At 30.7% G+C, this 16,707-nt stretch overlaps 3 protein-coding genes across 3 annotated transcripts; 2 read left to right on the forward strand and 1 right to left on the reverse strand.

Annotated features, from left to right (window-relative positions):
- Positions 1-3,346: 3,346 nt before the first annotated feature.
- Positions 3,347-5,465, reverse strand: LOC111675486 (60S ribosomal protein L4). The gene is made up of 4 exons (XM_023436254.2): positions 5,305-5,465; positions 4,888-5,068; positions 4,443-4,813; positions 3,347-4,140 (listed from the first exon to the last, which is right to left on the reverse strand). The coding sequence occupies exons 1-4, from the start codon at positions 5,305-5,307 to the stop codon at positions 3,484-3,486; spliced, it is 1,212 nt and encodes a 403-aa protein (XP_023292022.1). The 5' UTR covers positions 5,308-5,465; the 3' UTR covers positions 3,347-3,483.
- A 139-nt stretch (positions 5,466-5,604) lies between these two features.
- On the forward strand, positions 5,605-6,885 carry LOC111675480 (pre-mRNA-splicing factor SPF27). Its single transcript, XM_023436247.2, has 2 exons — positions 5,605-5,794; positions 6,009-6,885. The coding sequence occupies exons 1-2, from the start codon at positions 5,720-5,722 to the stop codon at positions 6,756-6,758; spliced, it is 825 nt and encodes a 274-aa protein (XP_023292015.2). The 5' UTR covers positions 5,605-5,719; the 3' UTR covers positions 6,759-6,885.
- A 688-nt stretch (positions 6,886-7,573) lies between these two features.
- Positions 7,574-14,402, forward strand: LOC111675465 (homocysteine-responsive endoplasmic reticulum-resident ubiquitin-like domain member 2 protein). The gene is made up of 3 exons (XM_023436232.2): positions 7,574-8,448; positions 12,191-13,146; positions 13,473-14,402. Exons 1-3 carry the CDS (start codon positions 8,200-8,202, stop codon positions 13,780-13,782), a joined length of 1,515 nt encoding a protein of 504 aa, XP_023292000.2. The 5' UTR covers positions 7,574-8,199; the 3' UTR covers positions 13,783-14,402.
- Positions 14,403-16,707: the final 2,305 nt, after the last annotated feature.

Below are 16,707 nucleotides of genomic sequence, written 5' to 3' on the forward strand. Positions count from 1 at the left end.
TTGATAGATAGATAGATAGATAGATAGATAGATAGATAGATAGATAGATAGATAGATAGATAGATAGATAGATAGATAGATAGATAGATAGATAGATATTTAGACATTGTAATAAACCTAAAATAAGAAATTAACATTTTTCAATGAAGTAATTTCCTAATTATTTTTATCATGGTTACGATACAACATAAATTTAAAAACGTTTTCAATTTCGCAAAATTTTTGGTCTTTTCCACTTTAAATGTGATAAAGTACTTTCAGTTCGTAATCATCATCGCCCATACAATAAAACATTTCTTTTCTTTTTTTCCATTCCCATTACGACTCTCTTTTAAATTCTTTTACTCTCTCATATCTTTTACTTATTTTTAATTGATTAATACTAGTACTAAGTACTAAGGTAACGTGGGTTGTGTACATAATAATCAAAATTTATTTGCACGAGTTTATTTTTGTCTTTCAATTATACTTTCATCAGAACTTACACACGACGACAACATAAAATCGAATAGAACGAAAAAAAGAGTATATTGTATGTTGTACATTTGAAAGATTTTGATAAGGAAAATACATACATATTGATAATGAAAAAAATATATGTTTTTGATGTCGGTCATAGGCTTTCATTTTTTATTAAAAAAAATAAATAATTTCCTTTTCTCACAGCTTCTTAAACTTTTGTATGGTTTCTCCTGTGTTATCTGTATAAATGGTTTTCATCTCTCTTTGTATTTAAAATACAAATATGTATGAAAATTTGTTTATTTTTAAATGGAAAATTACTTAAATATTTGTGTTGGTTGTTGCGTATCTACTGTGGGTACATTGTTATGCATAAAGAGAATAAATACATTTATAATGTAATTGCTTTGTAATTACTTTATGCAACAAATACAAACAAAGTTTAACGATTTCAAGATCAATGTTTTTCTATTCTCTTTTGACATAAAATTAGATTTGTAAGGGATTTTCTTCCCAATATAAAATATTTTAATATTTGTCTATTATCTATCACTATTGAGCAAAAGTGATGTTAAATGAAACGTATACTGATTTGAATTTAATTAGAAATTTAATTATTAATCATACGCCATATATAGATGACATATGACCTGTTTTTTTTTGGGGGAAAATTTCCAAAATCTTTAGAAATCCAGTATAGTATTCGTATCATAAAATAAGTTTTTTATAAATATATTAAATTTAAACTACCCAGAAAAATTTTAGAACTTGTTTTAAAAACAACTAGTTCTAGAATAAGTGCAATCAGAACCTCTTCAGTGGTGTCGTCATTACTTATTGAACCCGTTCTTCGGAACATTGTTGTGTTTCTTAAATACTTCTAAATAGTATTCAAGGATTTAGTTCTTAGAAACTAGTTACACATTGCTTTAACATTAGTTCAGTTACAAAATTTAAAAAATCATTACATGTCGTGGGACTATATTCAATAGTCTCTATCTAAAATAACACAAGTTTTTTAGTAACAACTTTAAATGCTTTTATCTCCCAAAATCCTGAACCGATCTTATTAATATATATATATATTCTGCACATCTGCGAAGAAATATCTTTAAAATTATATATCCTAGGCCAAAATCGGATGTATACTGTAAGAGTAAAATCGATCATTGCATAACTGAATGCGTAAACGTAATCGAAATGCAGAATAGGGGTGAATATAAACCAAATTGTTGAAAAAGCAACAGATTATGAGGTTATGGTTCAAAATCAATGTTATATGGTTAAACACGACAATAAAATTAATCAAATTTTTATCATAATGAGCAATATCTCGAAAACTATTAAACCGATTTCAAATATGTATTCAGCATATCCAAATTAGTAAAAACACTTGTTTTGCCACAGAAAATTATCCAAAATAATAGAGTTTGAAGCAATTTTTGGATAAGATAGAGAGTTTTGCATTCAGAATTTTTTTTTATTTAAGATAGAGATAGTTTTCTGAATATTTTGCCATTAAAATCTTATTTTCGTGAAAATGACAGATGAGACACGTTAATGGCCTGGGGAATTTTTAATAACATTTACTTTTTTCAATCAATTTTCCTGTTTTACAGCTTTTTGAAATACTAAAATGCTCCTACTGCGACCAGTTCAGGTTTTTATTTGACTCTGGTATCAAGACCTATTTTTGGATACTTTTTAGTTTATTAACTATTCACCCCTATTCTGCATTTCGATTACGTTTACGCAACGATCGAAAAAAGGTATTCCAACAAAAAACTGAACAGTAAGAAACAGAAGAAGCAATTCCACTTCGTTTAAATGCTTTACGAACGTGTGTATTCAGCGATCGTATCTACGTTTTTGTTTAGCGGAGAGTCGAATCGAAATGCAGAATACCAAAGTTGCCAAACGGAGAAAATTCGATTCGATTCGAATTGAAATGCAGAATAGGGGCCATTATTTCTTTGGAGTTTTCTATAATATTGATTGCAGGAACATTAGCATGTAGAGGACGGAATAAATAAGGACTTTTTTGGTACTTTTTCATTCAGCAAAAGGTACTAATTGAATTATCTGGAGGTCAACTATGGAGAATATAAAACTATTACTTATTACAGAATATTATTAAATAAAACTGTATAATTTTAATGTATATAATCTGAAATTTAAAATAAATTGAGAAACGAATCCAAATTAACCCTTTAAAGCATTTGGTCCCAAAAAAACTGTAAAAAACGCAAAACCGCATATTGCTGTATATTTGAACCTTTTTAAAATTCAAAACTTTTTGAAACAATTTAAAACTTCAAAAGCAATTTCAAAAAATGCTTCAATTTTAATTACAATTACAAATAATTCGAAAATAATTTTTAAAAATTGCAGAAAAAATTCGAAAAATTATTTCATTTCTAGAAAAATTTGTTAAACTTTATCGAAAATTTTCACAACAAAATTCTAATAATTTTCAAAAATAAATTTTTATAAATTCAAAAATAAGTGGGGGTGTGTTAAAATAATTTTTGAAATTAAAAATATAAATTACAAAACATTCGAAATCAAATTTCAAAATATGCATTCGAAAACTTGAGATTATTGTGAAAAGTAGAAAAATTTTAATTTTTGGTAAAAACAACTGGGTGTGGCTGACCTTGGTAAAAATATATTTTATGACGGTAGGGAAGTTCTAGTGGAAATTATAAATGCAAGCCTTGAATAAAAATTTTAAACTTTTGTTGATGTTTTTCATAAAAGTTACAACCAACACACACCCTAACACACCTCCTCGCTAACAACAAATACTCTTGGTCTTTTTTTGTAAACTTAAAAACAACAGTATGGAAAAACCTTTTATTAAAAAATAAACTTAAACTTTAAGTTGGATTTTTAAAAATGTTTTTTTGTTTTAATTATGAAAAAAATTCATATACATGTTTCTTCTATGTAGCATTTATAAGTATTATTAAAAATACACCCACTTTCCCTAGGACCAAAACGAAAACTTTTCAAAAGTTTTTACTTCTTCTTGGGGGCAGCAGCGGCCTTCTTCTTTCTGGCTTCGAAAGCAGTTTTCAACATCTTGGCGCGGTTGGCAGCAGCCTTGCTGGCAACAACGGCGAAGTGGTTCTTGGCCAATTCAACGTTGTTCTTCTTGGCCTTAGCCAAGGTCTTGGCAATGGTACGTTGCTCAGCGGCCAAAGCGGCGCGACGACGAAGAACTTCGGCGTAGGGGTTCAACTTGATGAGTTGACGTACGTTGGTCAAAGGATTGAGACGACGTACACGACGGAATACCTTCTTGCGGGGATCGCGGAGAACCTTGCGGATTTCTTCGGATTTAAGAAGACGAGTCAAGTCGGTGTTGGCCATCTTGGGTTGGGGAAGATTGTAGCCCTTCTTCAAGGTGGAGCCAGATTTCCAGGTGCCGAAAAGTTCGTTCAAACGAGCGAAAGCAGATTCGGTCCAGATGACGAAACGACCAACATGACCGCCAGGAGCCAACTTCAACAAGTTCATCTTGTCGACGGACATGGTTTCAATGCCGGGGATGTTGCGGAAGGCACGACGGAGACCTTCATCCTTGTAGTAAACGATGAGGGGACCTTTGCGGGCAATGCGACGACGATCGCGCATAGTACCACGGCCAGCACGGAAACGTTGGGATTTGTACACCTAAAAGCACAGGCAAACAAAAACAGTTACATTTAGCAAGAGAAATATATTGATTATTAACAACAGTATTAGCAGTAGTTTAAAAATAATGTTGATTTAAGTTACCCCGTTAATAAATATTAAACACTTGTTAACGGAACGCCTACCGAAACCAATGTTTAATCTAGCAGCCACTTACAAGTTTAAAGCAATTTTTAACAAAATTCTTAAATAACAACTGAATTCTGTCAATAATTGCAGCAACTGCCAACATAAAGATCGATGTTTTGTTTACAACTACAACACATAAATGTTTTGTTTACCTTTTGGATGTCAGCCCAGATCTTCATGCGTCTGAGGAAGACAACAGCTTGCTTGGTCTTTTGCAACTTTTGTACTTCATCAGAGACAACCAATGGGAATTCAGAGACGCCATCGATGATGTGACCCTTAGATTGGACAAGGGCTGGGACGCCAGAGGCAGCAATAGCGGAAACCAAAGCATAACGACGTTGGTTTACGTTGATCTTGCGGTGCCAGCGACGGTAGGTCTTAGTGGGGGCGAACATACGACCACCACGACACATGTTACCGAAAGCACCCTGGCCGGAACGGTGAGTACCACCACCACGGACACGGGGAATACGGGCAACAGCACGACCAGTACCCCAAGATTCAGCAGAGGTTTGGTGACCTAAACAACAACAACAACACACACGTTATACAGGGAACACTTTTACTTTATTTTTAAGAGAATTTTATACATACCGGCTTGTTCGCTGACAGCATAAGGTTGACGCTTGTTGCGACGCATCAATTGATGAACATCGTTGACCACATCGGGGCGGATGGGAGCCTTGAAGACAGCTGGCAAGCAGATGTTCTTTTCTTTGATTTGTTCATTTTTATCCGAATAAACGGAGACCAGAGGTCTGGCATTGGCTAAACTCTACACAAAACAATAAAATTAAAATTTATTAAACACTTTGCCACTTCTTCAACACTTTAATATTTTCACGATTATTATCAACATCAACGTGGGTTAGAATTTCACAAATGCCCAAGAACTAAACACGTGTGACTTGTCGAAATTTAAATTTCACGATATTTACAATTTATTTTCTGGCAAGTTTTAGATTCACATTAACGCCGTTAATAATCGCTTTAATTTTTAACACTTCTTACCATTTTTATTGGCAAATAATCCCAAAAATTATTATATTATTTTATTCTGCTACGGCAGAAACGTCCTCCATTTACCAATAGTGGACCGAAAAGAAAAAGGAAGAAAACAAGAAGAGGAAAGAATGCTAAATAACGAAAAACTTTACGAAATTCAATATGGCTACCGATAAACAGAGTTGAAACTGAACGAATTTAAAGAGTTGTATTTGAGATTTTAGCGATTTTTCGGTGTTTTTAAGGTTTGACACTAGGTGGCTCTCGATGCTACGAATGACGCTAAAAAAGGGAGTATGAGAAGTGAAATAGTGAACTGTCAAACATTGTAAAAAAGAAAACAAACTACAAGCCGGAGCAAAGTAAAAATTATAGATATTTAATTAAATATAATATTTTTTTTTAAAAATTGTTGTACAACATGGCTGGAGAAGTCACTGTGGATGCTTTGCCCTATATAGATCAAGGTTATGATGATCCTGGTGTTAGAGAATCGGTAAGTAAATGATCAAAGTTTGTATTGAAAAGTTATATAGAAATGTGTGTCTCAGTGTCAACAGTGTAAAAATTATACTTTCTACAAAATAGTGAAATATTTGTAAAATATTCACATATTATAAGATATTTTTATCAACTTTTGTTTTAATAGAATTAGAAAAAAATTTTAGAATATTATTGTATTAATTGAAACTATAATTTCCTAATTCTAGGCTTTGGCTATGGTAGAGGAGGAATGTCGCCGCTATAGACCCACCAAAAACTATTTAGAACATTTACCTCCCCTCAGCTCGGCCGCTTTTGAGACAAAACTAATGGCTCAAGAATTTGAACGCATACAGAATCGTATACCCATGGAAACTTTAAGTATGAAACGTTATGAATTGCCACCACCAGCTGCAGGACGTTTATCTGAAGTTTCCGCCTGGGAAGAATCCATAGACAATTCAAAAGCTCAACTAGAACATCAATGGGTTAGAACAATGAATCTTGAATTAATGCTTGATTATGGTATTGAGGCTTGGAAAGCATATCTAGAAGTATTCGTAGCCTTGCAAGCTAAAGCCCAAAATCAATTGCAGGCTTTGAAAAAAGAAATACAAGACGTAAATTGGCAAAGAAAACAGGCTCAAACACAGGCCGGAGAAAAACTGCGAACCCTCGAAGCCAATTGGGTCTTGTTAGTGTCGAAAAACTATGAAATCGAACAGCAATGCGTGGAATTGGAGAAGCAAATATACACCTTACGACAACGCATAGCAGAGAATGAAAAGACCAAGCAATTGGAAGAACAAAATGAACAACAATTGAATGGTTTTTCCAATAATGGGGAAGATGATAATAGTAATAGCAATAGCAGCGAAAATAATTCAGGAAATAATGATAATAATGCTGAAGAAGATAAGGAAAGTCAGCCTCAAGAACAGGCCCAGGACGAGGATCAGGAAATGAGATCAGTATAGACTTAATTTTTTAATATTTAAGAATTATTAGTTTAATTTAATGTTGCTAAAATATATAAATTTAAGAAATGATTTTAAATTTTGTTCGTTTTAATTTATTAAAAAAAATCGTTATTTATGTTTAAATCATAAAATGTTGGCGTATATTTATAATTTATCGGAAAATGGTGATTTAATTATTGTTCCAATATTCGTAAGTTTTGTAGGTTTTTGTCAGAAAAATTTAGAAAACCAACAAAACAATTTGAAATTTTGGTACTGGAACGCAGGTACATTTTAGTAGGGAATACTTTTTTCGGTAAGCATTCGTTTTGTTTTAGTCTATAGTCTCGTATCGTTCTTCAAATAATTGGATTTAAGTTCCGGAAAGAGCAAAGATTGGCAATTACAGTTTAATTTGTAATCTAGCCTATAGTTTGATTTAACTTCTAGCCTAAAGTAAAGTCTACAGAAAAGTAACGTCTATAGTCTTGTCTTTAATCATAATCATTCCTTTGTTTTCGTAAAATTATACATTTTTGAAAAATATTTTAATATCATATAAATTTATTTCATTTGTTCAAATTTGTTGCTGTAAACAATATTTTGTATTAAAACAAAGAATTATAACTTCTATATGAATGAATATTTAAAAGACTCAAATAAACTTAATTTAACATGTTAATACTAGACTTTTTTGCTTTTTCCCCAAATATCTGTACATGTAACAATCATCCTAACGGCAACTCTACTTTTGTCTTTTCTTTTAACTCCCTCTTCGGAACAAAATATAAACAACTAGTGTGGCAACGCTAGCCAATAATTTTTATTTAAGTACGAAGAAACGACGTTAGAAGAAGTTGTGTCGGAATTTTTTATTTTTTTGTGTCATTAACGTTGGGAAATTTTTTTAATTTTTTTCTTAACAATAAAAAAAAACAACAAAATTTTCTATTCTCATTAATAAAAAAGGAATATTTCGAAAATATTAGTAATATATTGAAAATTTATTGGTGAAATGCTATAGTACAGAAAACAGCAGAAAAAAATTAACACATACATACATAGAAAGTATAGAAGAAAAGGAACAACAGATAACACGTCAGTTAACAAGTGCACAGTTAGAGTAAGAGAGACAGAGAGCAAGAGGCGAAGTACGAAATAAAAGGAAAACGTAATCAAAACAAGAAAAAAAATTATAAATAAAAGAAAATAAATAGAAATTGCTAATAACAGTATACTTTTACATCATAAACTTGGCGTTTAATTAGTGGAACAGAAAAATTTATATATATAAAAAAAAACAGAAACAAAAAGGTCGACTGGGCAATAACAAAAGAATTATAGAATTTTTTTGCAATTAAATAATAAAACTATATTATATATATTGTAAAATATAAAAACATATAAAACGGAATATTTTTATTGTAAATACTCGATTGTACGTGGGAAAAGTAAAAAAATGGTTAGTATGGATGAAACTAATACAGCAAATTCATCCTCGGCAGCTGCGGTAGCTGATGGAGCTAGTGCTGCTGCTCACACGAAAACCGTTGGTGCGGCGGCACCCAACATTAAATCAGCCTCTCATGTAAAACTTTTGATTAAATCATCTAATCAACAATATGAAGATCATGTGATTGAAAGTGATTTATTGTGGACTGTCAAAAGGCTGAAGTCACATTTGTCGGTGGTATATCCTAGCAAACCGGTAAGTAGAAGTAAGGGAAGAAAACATTTTTCTGAAAAGTTTATAGTTAAATTTAATCTAAAATAAGTGTTTTTTAGTTATTTATGTTAGTACTGAGTTTTTATCAATCTTTGTTGTAGGAACTTCGAGAAATTAACAAAAATATTTGCTTATCAAAACTTTGGTATAATGCGCATTTGTTTATTACTTGCTAAAATTTATAAATTTTAATTTAGTTTGTATTATTGTTAAAGCTTTTCAGAAAAGCATACATGTGTATTTAACATATAAAAGGGAATAAGTAGTTTTACTAATACTTTCAAACCGGCTATTGGCTACTTTCTATCTTCTCTAACTTTCTTATTAGTTTAGTTTTAGTAATTGCTAATTATGCAGGTTTTATAGTATACAATTCCTAAATAAAATAATCGATACACTTAGGTTATAATATAGGTATATTGTATAGTTTTTGCTTGATTTCATCTTTTCCATTTTTAAAAAAATTCTATATATTTAGCAGTTTTGCTAATTATTTCATACTATTTTGACTATGAATTTGATGAGTTATCGGCTAAACTTCTCTTCTTCTTCTGATTTAACCAATCCACATAAAAGTATTTTCGAGATCACTAGTTTTCTTCTGATTTGACTAATCCATACTAAAATCTGATCAGTACTCAAACAAATATTTTTTTATATCTACATTATTTCGATACTCAAAGTTCCAATATGACTACTTTTCACCAAAACTGACAAAATCATTTGTTTTCCTAATAAATATCCTTTTATTTCTAATTAAAATATGTATGCAACTGTATAATTATTGATTACAATATCAGTTAAATTTCAATTGACATTCTCTCTTTAATAAAATACATATTATTAATTACTTTAAAAATTTTGACAGATTTATCAATATTTAATTTAACCACAAAAATCATAATACATTGCAATCTGTTGTTTATTATTTGCATTATTATTATTGTTATAAAAACAAATAAATTTATAAATAAACGAAATTTTTTTTGAATGCAAACACAAATACAATACATAATCCGATTTTTGTTTTTTTTTTAAACAGCTGCATTTAATAAAATTAAATTTCTTTAAAATGTACCATTATAAGTTGTACACGTCATTCGTTAGTTTCGAATTACGTGTTCTTTAAAATAATTGCATATTATTGTAAGAATTTGATTTCTTTTTGAGGACAATTGTTTACTTTTATACAAATATTCTATACAGAGCGGTTAAATTTCATGCCGGGAGCACATACTACTATTGAATATATAGTCGGCTTTTGAAATGGACTGTTAGCCGGCTAAAAATGTCTTTAGTTGCAAAATTAATACAATAGAAAACAAAAAGAGACGACTTTTTTCAAGCCGGTTTAAGTAGAGTTATTTGACAAACATGACTTTTAGAATTGATCATTGGTTAGTAAGTCGACGTTTAAACAATCAGTATTCCATATATTCAGTCAATATCAATATAATTTACTTTTAGTACATACATATTATAAAACTATATATAAAATGCATTTAATTTCTTTTTTTTTATAAAAATATTAAAGCAAAAACTTTGATTATTTTATAATATACGTAAAAATAAATACCAAATGTGATGTTTTCAGACAAAATTATAACACACCTAGGTGGAATGATTCTATTAATTAAAATTCAAGGTTAAAATGAGATAAACAAATTATCAAATTACTCACAAATTATAACTAGAAGTAGCAACTGGAAGTCTAGTCAAATAAAAATTTACATAATACGGAACTTTAAACTACAAAACTGTGCAGGTTATTGAACCATGCAACCAACCATGTTTAATTGTTTAATTTTAGAATTAGAAAAAAAACTACTAACATTTTTTTTAAACATAAAGCCAAATATTGAACTTAACAACTGCGTTTATTTCGTTAACATTTCTTATGAAATAAACTATTGAAATCTGTAGACTTTATTATATATTTTTAGTACGTGCAGTATGTTTTTTTATAAAATATTCATATATTAAAATAAATTAATGAAATTTTAAGAAACTGGTTTCATTTGACCGGCAAAAATACACACTTTTATAATAACTTTTTTCAATACTACGAGGGTTTGTTTGTAAAGTTTAGGGCAATTTAATTCTAAACTAAATTTAAGATTTGATGCAGAAATTGTAGAAATATATGTAAAATCCTTACAAAATATATTTATCATATTTTTGGCTATATTTCGTACAAGATCTTTGCCTAGATACGATGCATAGCAAATAAAAGGTCTATTAAATATTTTTTAATCTAAAAAACTTACTTTCCGAGTTACATCCTCCCGGGGACACGTTACCTTGGTGAGGCCTCCACCTTGTTGTTATTGCAATGCCGGGGAATAAAGAGGTGGCCAATATCTCTAGTCTGGCCGGGACTAAAAAATTGGTTACAGTCTACTGCCTGGCATAGTCTTTGCATAGATTGAAAAGAGGTCAGACCAGAGCACAACATAATCTGGTACTACGGGTGGCCAGTTGCCCGCAGGGAATAGTAAGTTGCGGTTAAAAGACTGATGTAAGGTAAAGTCAATATATCGGGATAACCTCGGTGCTGTAGCCGAAACAACAGATACCTCACAGAGGAGTGACTGTGGGACTAAGCGTTGGAAATAAGTTGGTATTAACCGTATATGGTACGAGATAAATGTGAGATACGGCGGGCCTCACCCCACCCGTCTACCCATAATGAATGTGTCGTATGAATGAGATGTGTGCTGGGTTGTATGATGATGGATGAAAGCTATCATATACAAATGATACCATTGAATTTTCCTTCCTTGTCCAGATATGTTAAGAGTATACTCTGTTCATGAGTAGGAACAAAGACAAAGGCTTATTTCATGTATTCGTACTTCGGTATACCGGTTACGTCTCTACGTGCTGTTGCCGAATCAACAGAGACCATCCCAGCTGCGTGGTTGTAAACAAAAGTGATTTTTTTACATCTCGGAAATTAAGCAACGGGTCAGAGATTGGATAGCTCGAGTACTTCTGCAAAGTGATTGTATATGGACCAATCAAATCCATGTACAAAAATTGCCACCTGAGTCCTTCATTGATAGATTCATGATTCCATAGAATGTGAGAAACCAGTATTTGAATAAAATATAGTTTTCTAGCAGTTCTTATTGGAAATTCTATTACAATTTTTAAGAGCATGTGTAGCCTTTTAGTTGATTTGTTTATTTACCATTAGTTTCTTGTATTTGCTTTTTTTTACTACTTTTTTCATTCTCTTCATTCTTTACACTTAGTATAAACAAGTGTTTTTTTGAATTTAAACAAATATTGAAAAAAACTTATCAGTTTATAATTTTTATAATAAAACACACACATACATAAGCTAGCAGACGCTACGATAGCGACAAGTGGCTGTTTATTATTTGCTGGAAATTTTCAAAATAAAACTCTTCCTACTCCTCTAAAGCCCTTAACATCAAAACTAGCAATTTAATATACAAAAGTCCATAGAACAATATACAAATAAACAAATATATACAAGCAGTAAGTTATCAAGTTATTATAAATTAAGAGAAAAAGAGCAGCTTTTCTTGTAGATTCAATAATTTAAAGAAAATTTCGTCTACGTGTTTTGCTTAAAAGAATATTTTGTTAAGATAACAATAATATTTAATAATAATGTTTTTATTGATAACAATTTAGAAAACATATTCTTTTCTTTTCTATTTATTAATAAATTCTTTACCTTTTTTATTTTTAGCCTGCCGCTGATCAAAAACTAATTTACTCTGGCCAACTTTTAAATGACAATCTACTCTTAAAGGATGTTATACGCAGCTATAAAGACGTCTATACACATAATCATATAATACACTTGGTTTATACACCCAAAAATTTACCCCCTACAACGGCTTCCACAGCTAATAAAACGAAAACATCATCAACATTAAATTCAACTATGACAAATAGTGCAGGAGTAGCAACAAACAATAATATGTCCACAACAGATGGTTTACGCCAAAGACACACTGCTGGCAATAGTAGCAACACACAACAGCAGCAGTCTAATTCAGCCCAAATGCAGCAACAACAATTGCCCTTATTTCATCAACAAATGCATCCTTACTTTATGTCACCACAGCTAATGTCTGCAGCAGCTGGTATGTCATGTCCACAGTTTCCTCCAAATTTAGGCACTGGCTTTGCGGGGCCCTACAATGTACAGGCCATGTTAACACAACAGACTGCCATGTACAACTGGATGCAACAAGTCTATTCACAATATATGGAACAGTGTTTAAGATTATCAAATACGGTTGCTGGTAGTAGTGGCACAACCAATACTAGTTATCCCTCTGCATTTCCTACAATTCCACCAAATTTTCAAAATCTATTTCAACAACAATTTCCCTCAACTGTGATGTCTCCTGTAGTTTCAGAAACTACTGCCTCGGCACCAGCTGCCGCAGCAGCAGCAGCAGGAAATGTAGCTGCCGATGCTGCACCTGCCGATAGGCAAGATCAGCAACAACCAGCGCTGGCGCAAGTTGCTGCTGCACGTTTTCCTAACTTGCCACAAGAGGAACAGGATAATCGTGATTGGCTGGATAATTTTTTCTCAATAACACGTTTGGCATTGTTCTTGACATTATTGTATTTCAATTCGTCGCCTCTTAGATGTTTGGTGGTTGTTATCATAGCTGGTGGCATCTATTTGTAAGTAGATAATTAATTAAGTTGGAAAATTTTAATATTTTAAGAGGCAAATACTGATAGATGCGGGTGTAATCTATAGTCTGTGCTGGTTTCTAGTATATACACCCCTATCGCCAATCATCATACACTCTTGTCAATAAATTCGACTGTAGTCTAGTTTATGGACTCAACCATAGTCTAGTATATAGTTTCGCCTATAGACTAGTCTAATGTCTTGACTACAGTCGGGCTTATAGTCTACATACAAATCTGCCATCATGTTAATTTTATTTTACTCTTTCCTATCTGTACAAATTACAACTTCCCCCATTTCTTTTTCACCACAGATACCACATCGGAGTTTTTCGTTTACGTCATGAACGCAACAACAACAACTTGAATCGTAATAATAATGCAGCTCAAAATGCTGCTGTAGATCAGATACGACAGGGTGTCGATCAACAACAAAATGCAGCAGCTGCCCCCGAGGCACAAGAAGTTAATGAAAATAACGCCGAAGGCGAACAGCAACAACAGCAGGCTGACACTACAACCGATACGCCAGAGAATGCCAATAATGAATCGATGATGTCCACAATACGTACATTTGTTGTGACATTTTTCACTTCACTTTTGCCCGAAACGCCGGCGCTTTAATTTCATTAAACCTCCAAAAGTTTGGAAGTAAAAAAGAAAGAAGAAAAAGAAATTGTTATTTATTTTATTGCTTTAATTCCACACAAAACGCCCTAGTTCCCTCTTAACAAAAATGAAATCAATTATCTATACCTTAATAATAATAATATGTATTCCTTCTTAAATATTTATGTTAATTATTCTTATATTATAAACAAACACGATATATACAAATACGATGATAATTGGTCTATATATATTAGTATATTTTATTTGGTTTTTTTCAATGGAAACTTTTGTGTTTCTTAAGATAAGCCAACAGCTGCAAATATTATTATTATAAAGCAGTTTTAAATATTAAATTATTAATTTCACCTTAGGCGACTTGATTTTTTTTTATAGGTTTATATTCTTAAGAATGGAAAAATACCTTTATTAGTTATCTGTACTAAATTTGGATTTATAGGTTTAGTCTAAATTGTTTGTTTGGTTTAATTTAAAAGTTATTAAATTAATAATACTGTGTATATTAAAAACGAGAGAGATAAACATTAAGCTTTGCTAAAAAAACAAAAAATTCTAAAACAAAATGTATGTTATTTAATGCAACTTAAACACAATTTTTTTCGTTTAATTTATAATTCGTATGTATATGTTAATTATTGTTTTCTGCTTAGTTTTTAGTTTAATTATGAAAAATAAAAAAAAAACTGAAAGAAAAATATATCGTTAAAGAAATCATTTTTAAGAAAGGTGTTTTGAAAGTCTTTACTTTATATTCTGAATTCAATGAATGTGGGTTTATATTTAGAAAGATTTTCCAAGTTCTAATACTTTCTTCTAGATTTTGGGACATAAAGAAAAAGCTAATGCAGCTAGTTTAGAAATGGCAGTGACATTGCAAGAACTACCGGGATAATCAATAGATAATCCGTGAAACTGATGCATATTTCGGAAGTGAAGGATTTGCAATAATAGTTAACTGGGACATGAAACGTTACGTTTTTAGTATATGTTAGGGCGGGTTTCTTACTACTTAGTTAAACTGAGTAATTAGATTAAACTCGGAACAAATTTAGGCGGACTTTAACCGATGATTGTGTTTTTCAGTTATGAATCTTAGAATTGCCAACTTTTCTGTCAAAAACATAAACAATGAACAGATATTTTTTGCAAACATCACTTTTGTAAAATGTAAAATTTTAGAAAAAATATAAATAAACATGTAAAACCAAGAACCGATAAAAGAAATCAGAAAATTACTATTTACTTCAAATATTAAGTTTCTCTTCTTCTGAATTGATTATTATATTGGTTATTTGATTGTGTGTTCTCACTTATTACTTAGGTTTAATAGCCAATTACAATCAGTTAAACTAAGACAATAAAAAAAAAAAACTTTACGGATTACTGAAAAACACGAAACCTATATTAAACCACGTTTAACCAAAGATTGAAGATTATCTTTATCAGAAATACCTGCCCTTAGTTAGTTTGAAAGGAGGATATATACATCAAATCCGAAGAAATACACCTAAACCTCTATCGGGCCTGTTGTGTGCTCCTTAACCTTAACCAGTGTCTCAGGTCGGAATCGAAACTATATTTTCACAAAAATATATGCACAAATATAACGGCGTAATTGTTTGACAGTTTCATAATAAAACAGGGTTGTTTTGAGCAAGGATGTAAATATGTAAAATTTTGAAAACAGAGTTGTTCACAATTATAAAAGTAATTATGGTTAATGTTAATGAACATACTGTAAATGGACATGAGTTTTTATCATTCAGTATTATATTATTTAAGTTTGTTAAGTTAATAAGAGTACATAGTAAATAAAACAACAACAGTGTTGTTAAGTGTTAAAATTTTAGCTTCCGTTTTTACAAAGTTATTGACAACTCTGTTTTATATATTTTATTTATAGTAAACAACTCTGTTTTCTCATTATACTGTCAAATTAGTACGCGGTTTTATTTGCGCCGAAATTGATTAATTTTCATTAGAAATTTTTTATTTTTTTAACTTTTGAGCATAAAAGTAATAAAATTAATAAAAAAATTTTGAAATTATTATTAATCACAGTGTTAAGTTTATGTAAAGTGTATTTTTTCTTTAACGATAAGTCTGTTATAAAATAAAAATCTAAAAAGAAAATTGTGAAAATTCTTATTGGTGTAAAAATAATAAAAAATGAAGAAAAATTTTGTTGGAAATTAAAAAAGTTAAGTTTTTCATAAAATATAAAGTTAAATAAATAAAAAGCAATATATAAATAAAAATTATTACAAATTATAAATATTGATCAATAATTAAAAAGAGGTGCTATCTTTTTGATGCTAAGGCAAATATCTCGCCTCCCTGTATGATTTTATATTAAACAAAGTGAGTACCTATTTTTAATATAAATAATTATCAATGGACGTAGGTATTTCCATATGTTATCAAATAACCAATTGTTGTTACATAGCTGATAGTTCTTTCCTATTGGAATAATGATCCAATTGCAAAATGTTTGTTTATATTCTAATATCGATATCATGGATCTTTTGAGATCGATTCTATGCTATCTTGTCGCTATTGTACATATCGTTCGACATCCGTATAACTTGAACGTTTGGTTTATAAAGTAGAGGGTTTATATAATGAATGCTCCCAAAGCTAAACTCCCAAAAAATGAGTAGTATTTGCAAAATTCCATGGAATTATATAGAAAAAGTGCATAACACCCGCAAATCCAAAAAACTTCTCATTGGAACTAGATTATTATATAGTTTTAGCTTTTACAACTATGTTCCCATCGACAATTGGATCTCCGCTCCCTAATGACTCTATTCAAAGGTTGTCAACTCAGCAACAGCTGTATCAATCGGAAGTTCTTTCCCCAGGGAAGAACATCCAGTTACAGCCAACCTGTTACAACAACAACTTCCCCATAATTTA

This window comes from Lucilia cuprina, chromosome 4, assembly GCF_022045245.1.
Source record: "Lucilia cuprina isolate Lc7/37 chromosome 4, ASM2204524v1, whole genome shotgun sequence".
Lineage (NCBI taxonomy): Eukaryota > Metazoa > Arthropoda > Insecta > Diptera > Calliphoridae > Lucilia > Lucilia cuprina.

Excerpts from the sequence above, each read along its gene's own strand:
- LOC111675486 (XM_023436254.2), bottom strand. Across the intron at positions 4,814-4,887 it reads TGCTGTCAGCGAACAAGCCG|GTCACCAAACCTCTGCTGAA; the intron begins GTATGTATAAAA and ends GTTGTTGTTTAG. Across the intron at positions 4,141-4,442 it reads TCTGGGCTGACATCCAAAAG|GTGTACAAATCCCAACGTTT; the intron begins GTAAACAAAACA and ends CTGTGCTTTTAG.
- LOC111675480 (XM_023436247.2), top strand. The coding sequence starts at position 5,720 with ATGGCTGGAGAAGTCACTGTGGATGCTTTGCCCTATATAGATCAAGGT. Across the intron at positions 5,795-6,008 it reads ATCCTGGTGTTAGAGAATCG|GCTTTGGCTATGGTAGAGGA; the intron begins GTAAGTAAATGA and ends TCCTAATTCTAG.
- LOC111675465 (XM_023436232.2), top strand. The coding sequence starts at position 8,200 with ATGGTTAGTATGGATGAAACTAATACAGCAAATTCATCCTCGGCAGCT. Across the intron at positions 8,449-12,190 it reads TGGTATATCCTAGCAAACCG|CCTGCCGCTGATCAAAAACT; the intron begins GTAAGTAGAAGT and ends TTTTATTTTTAG. Across the intron at positions 13,147-13,472 it reads ATAGCTGGTGGCATCTATTT|ATACCACATCGGAGTTTTTC; the intron begins GTAAGTAGATAA and ends TTTTCACCACAG.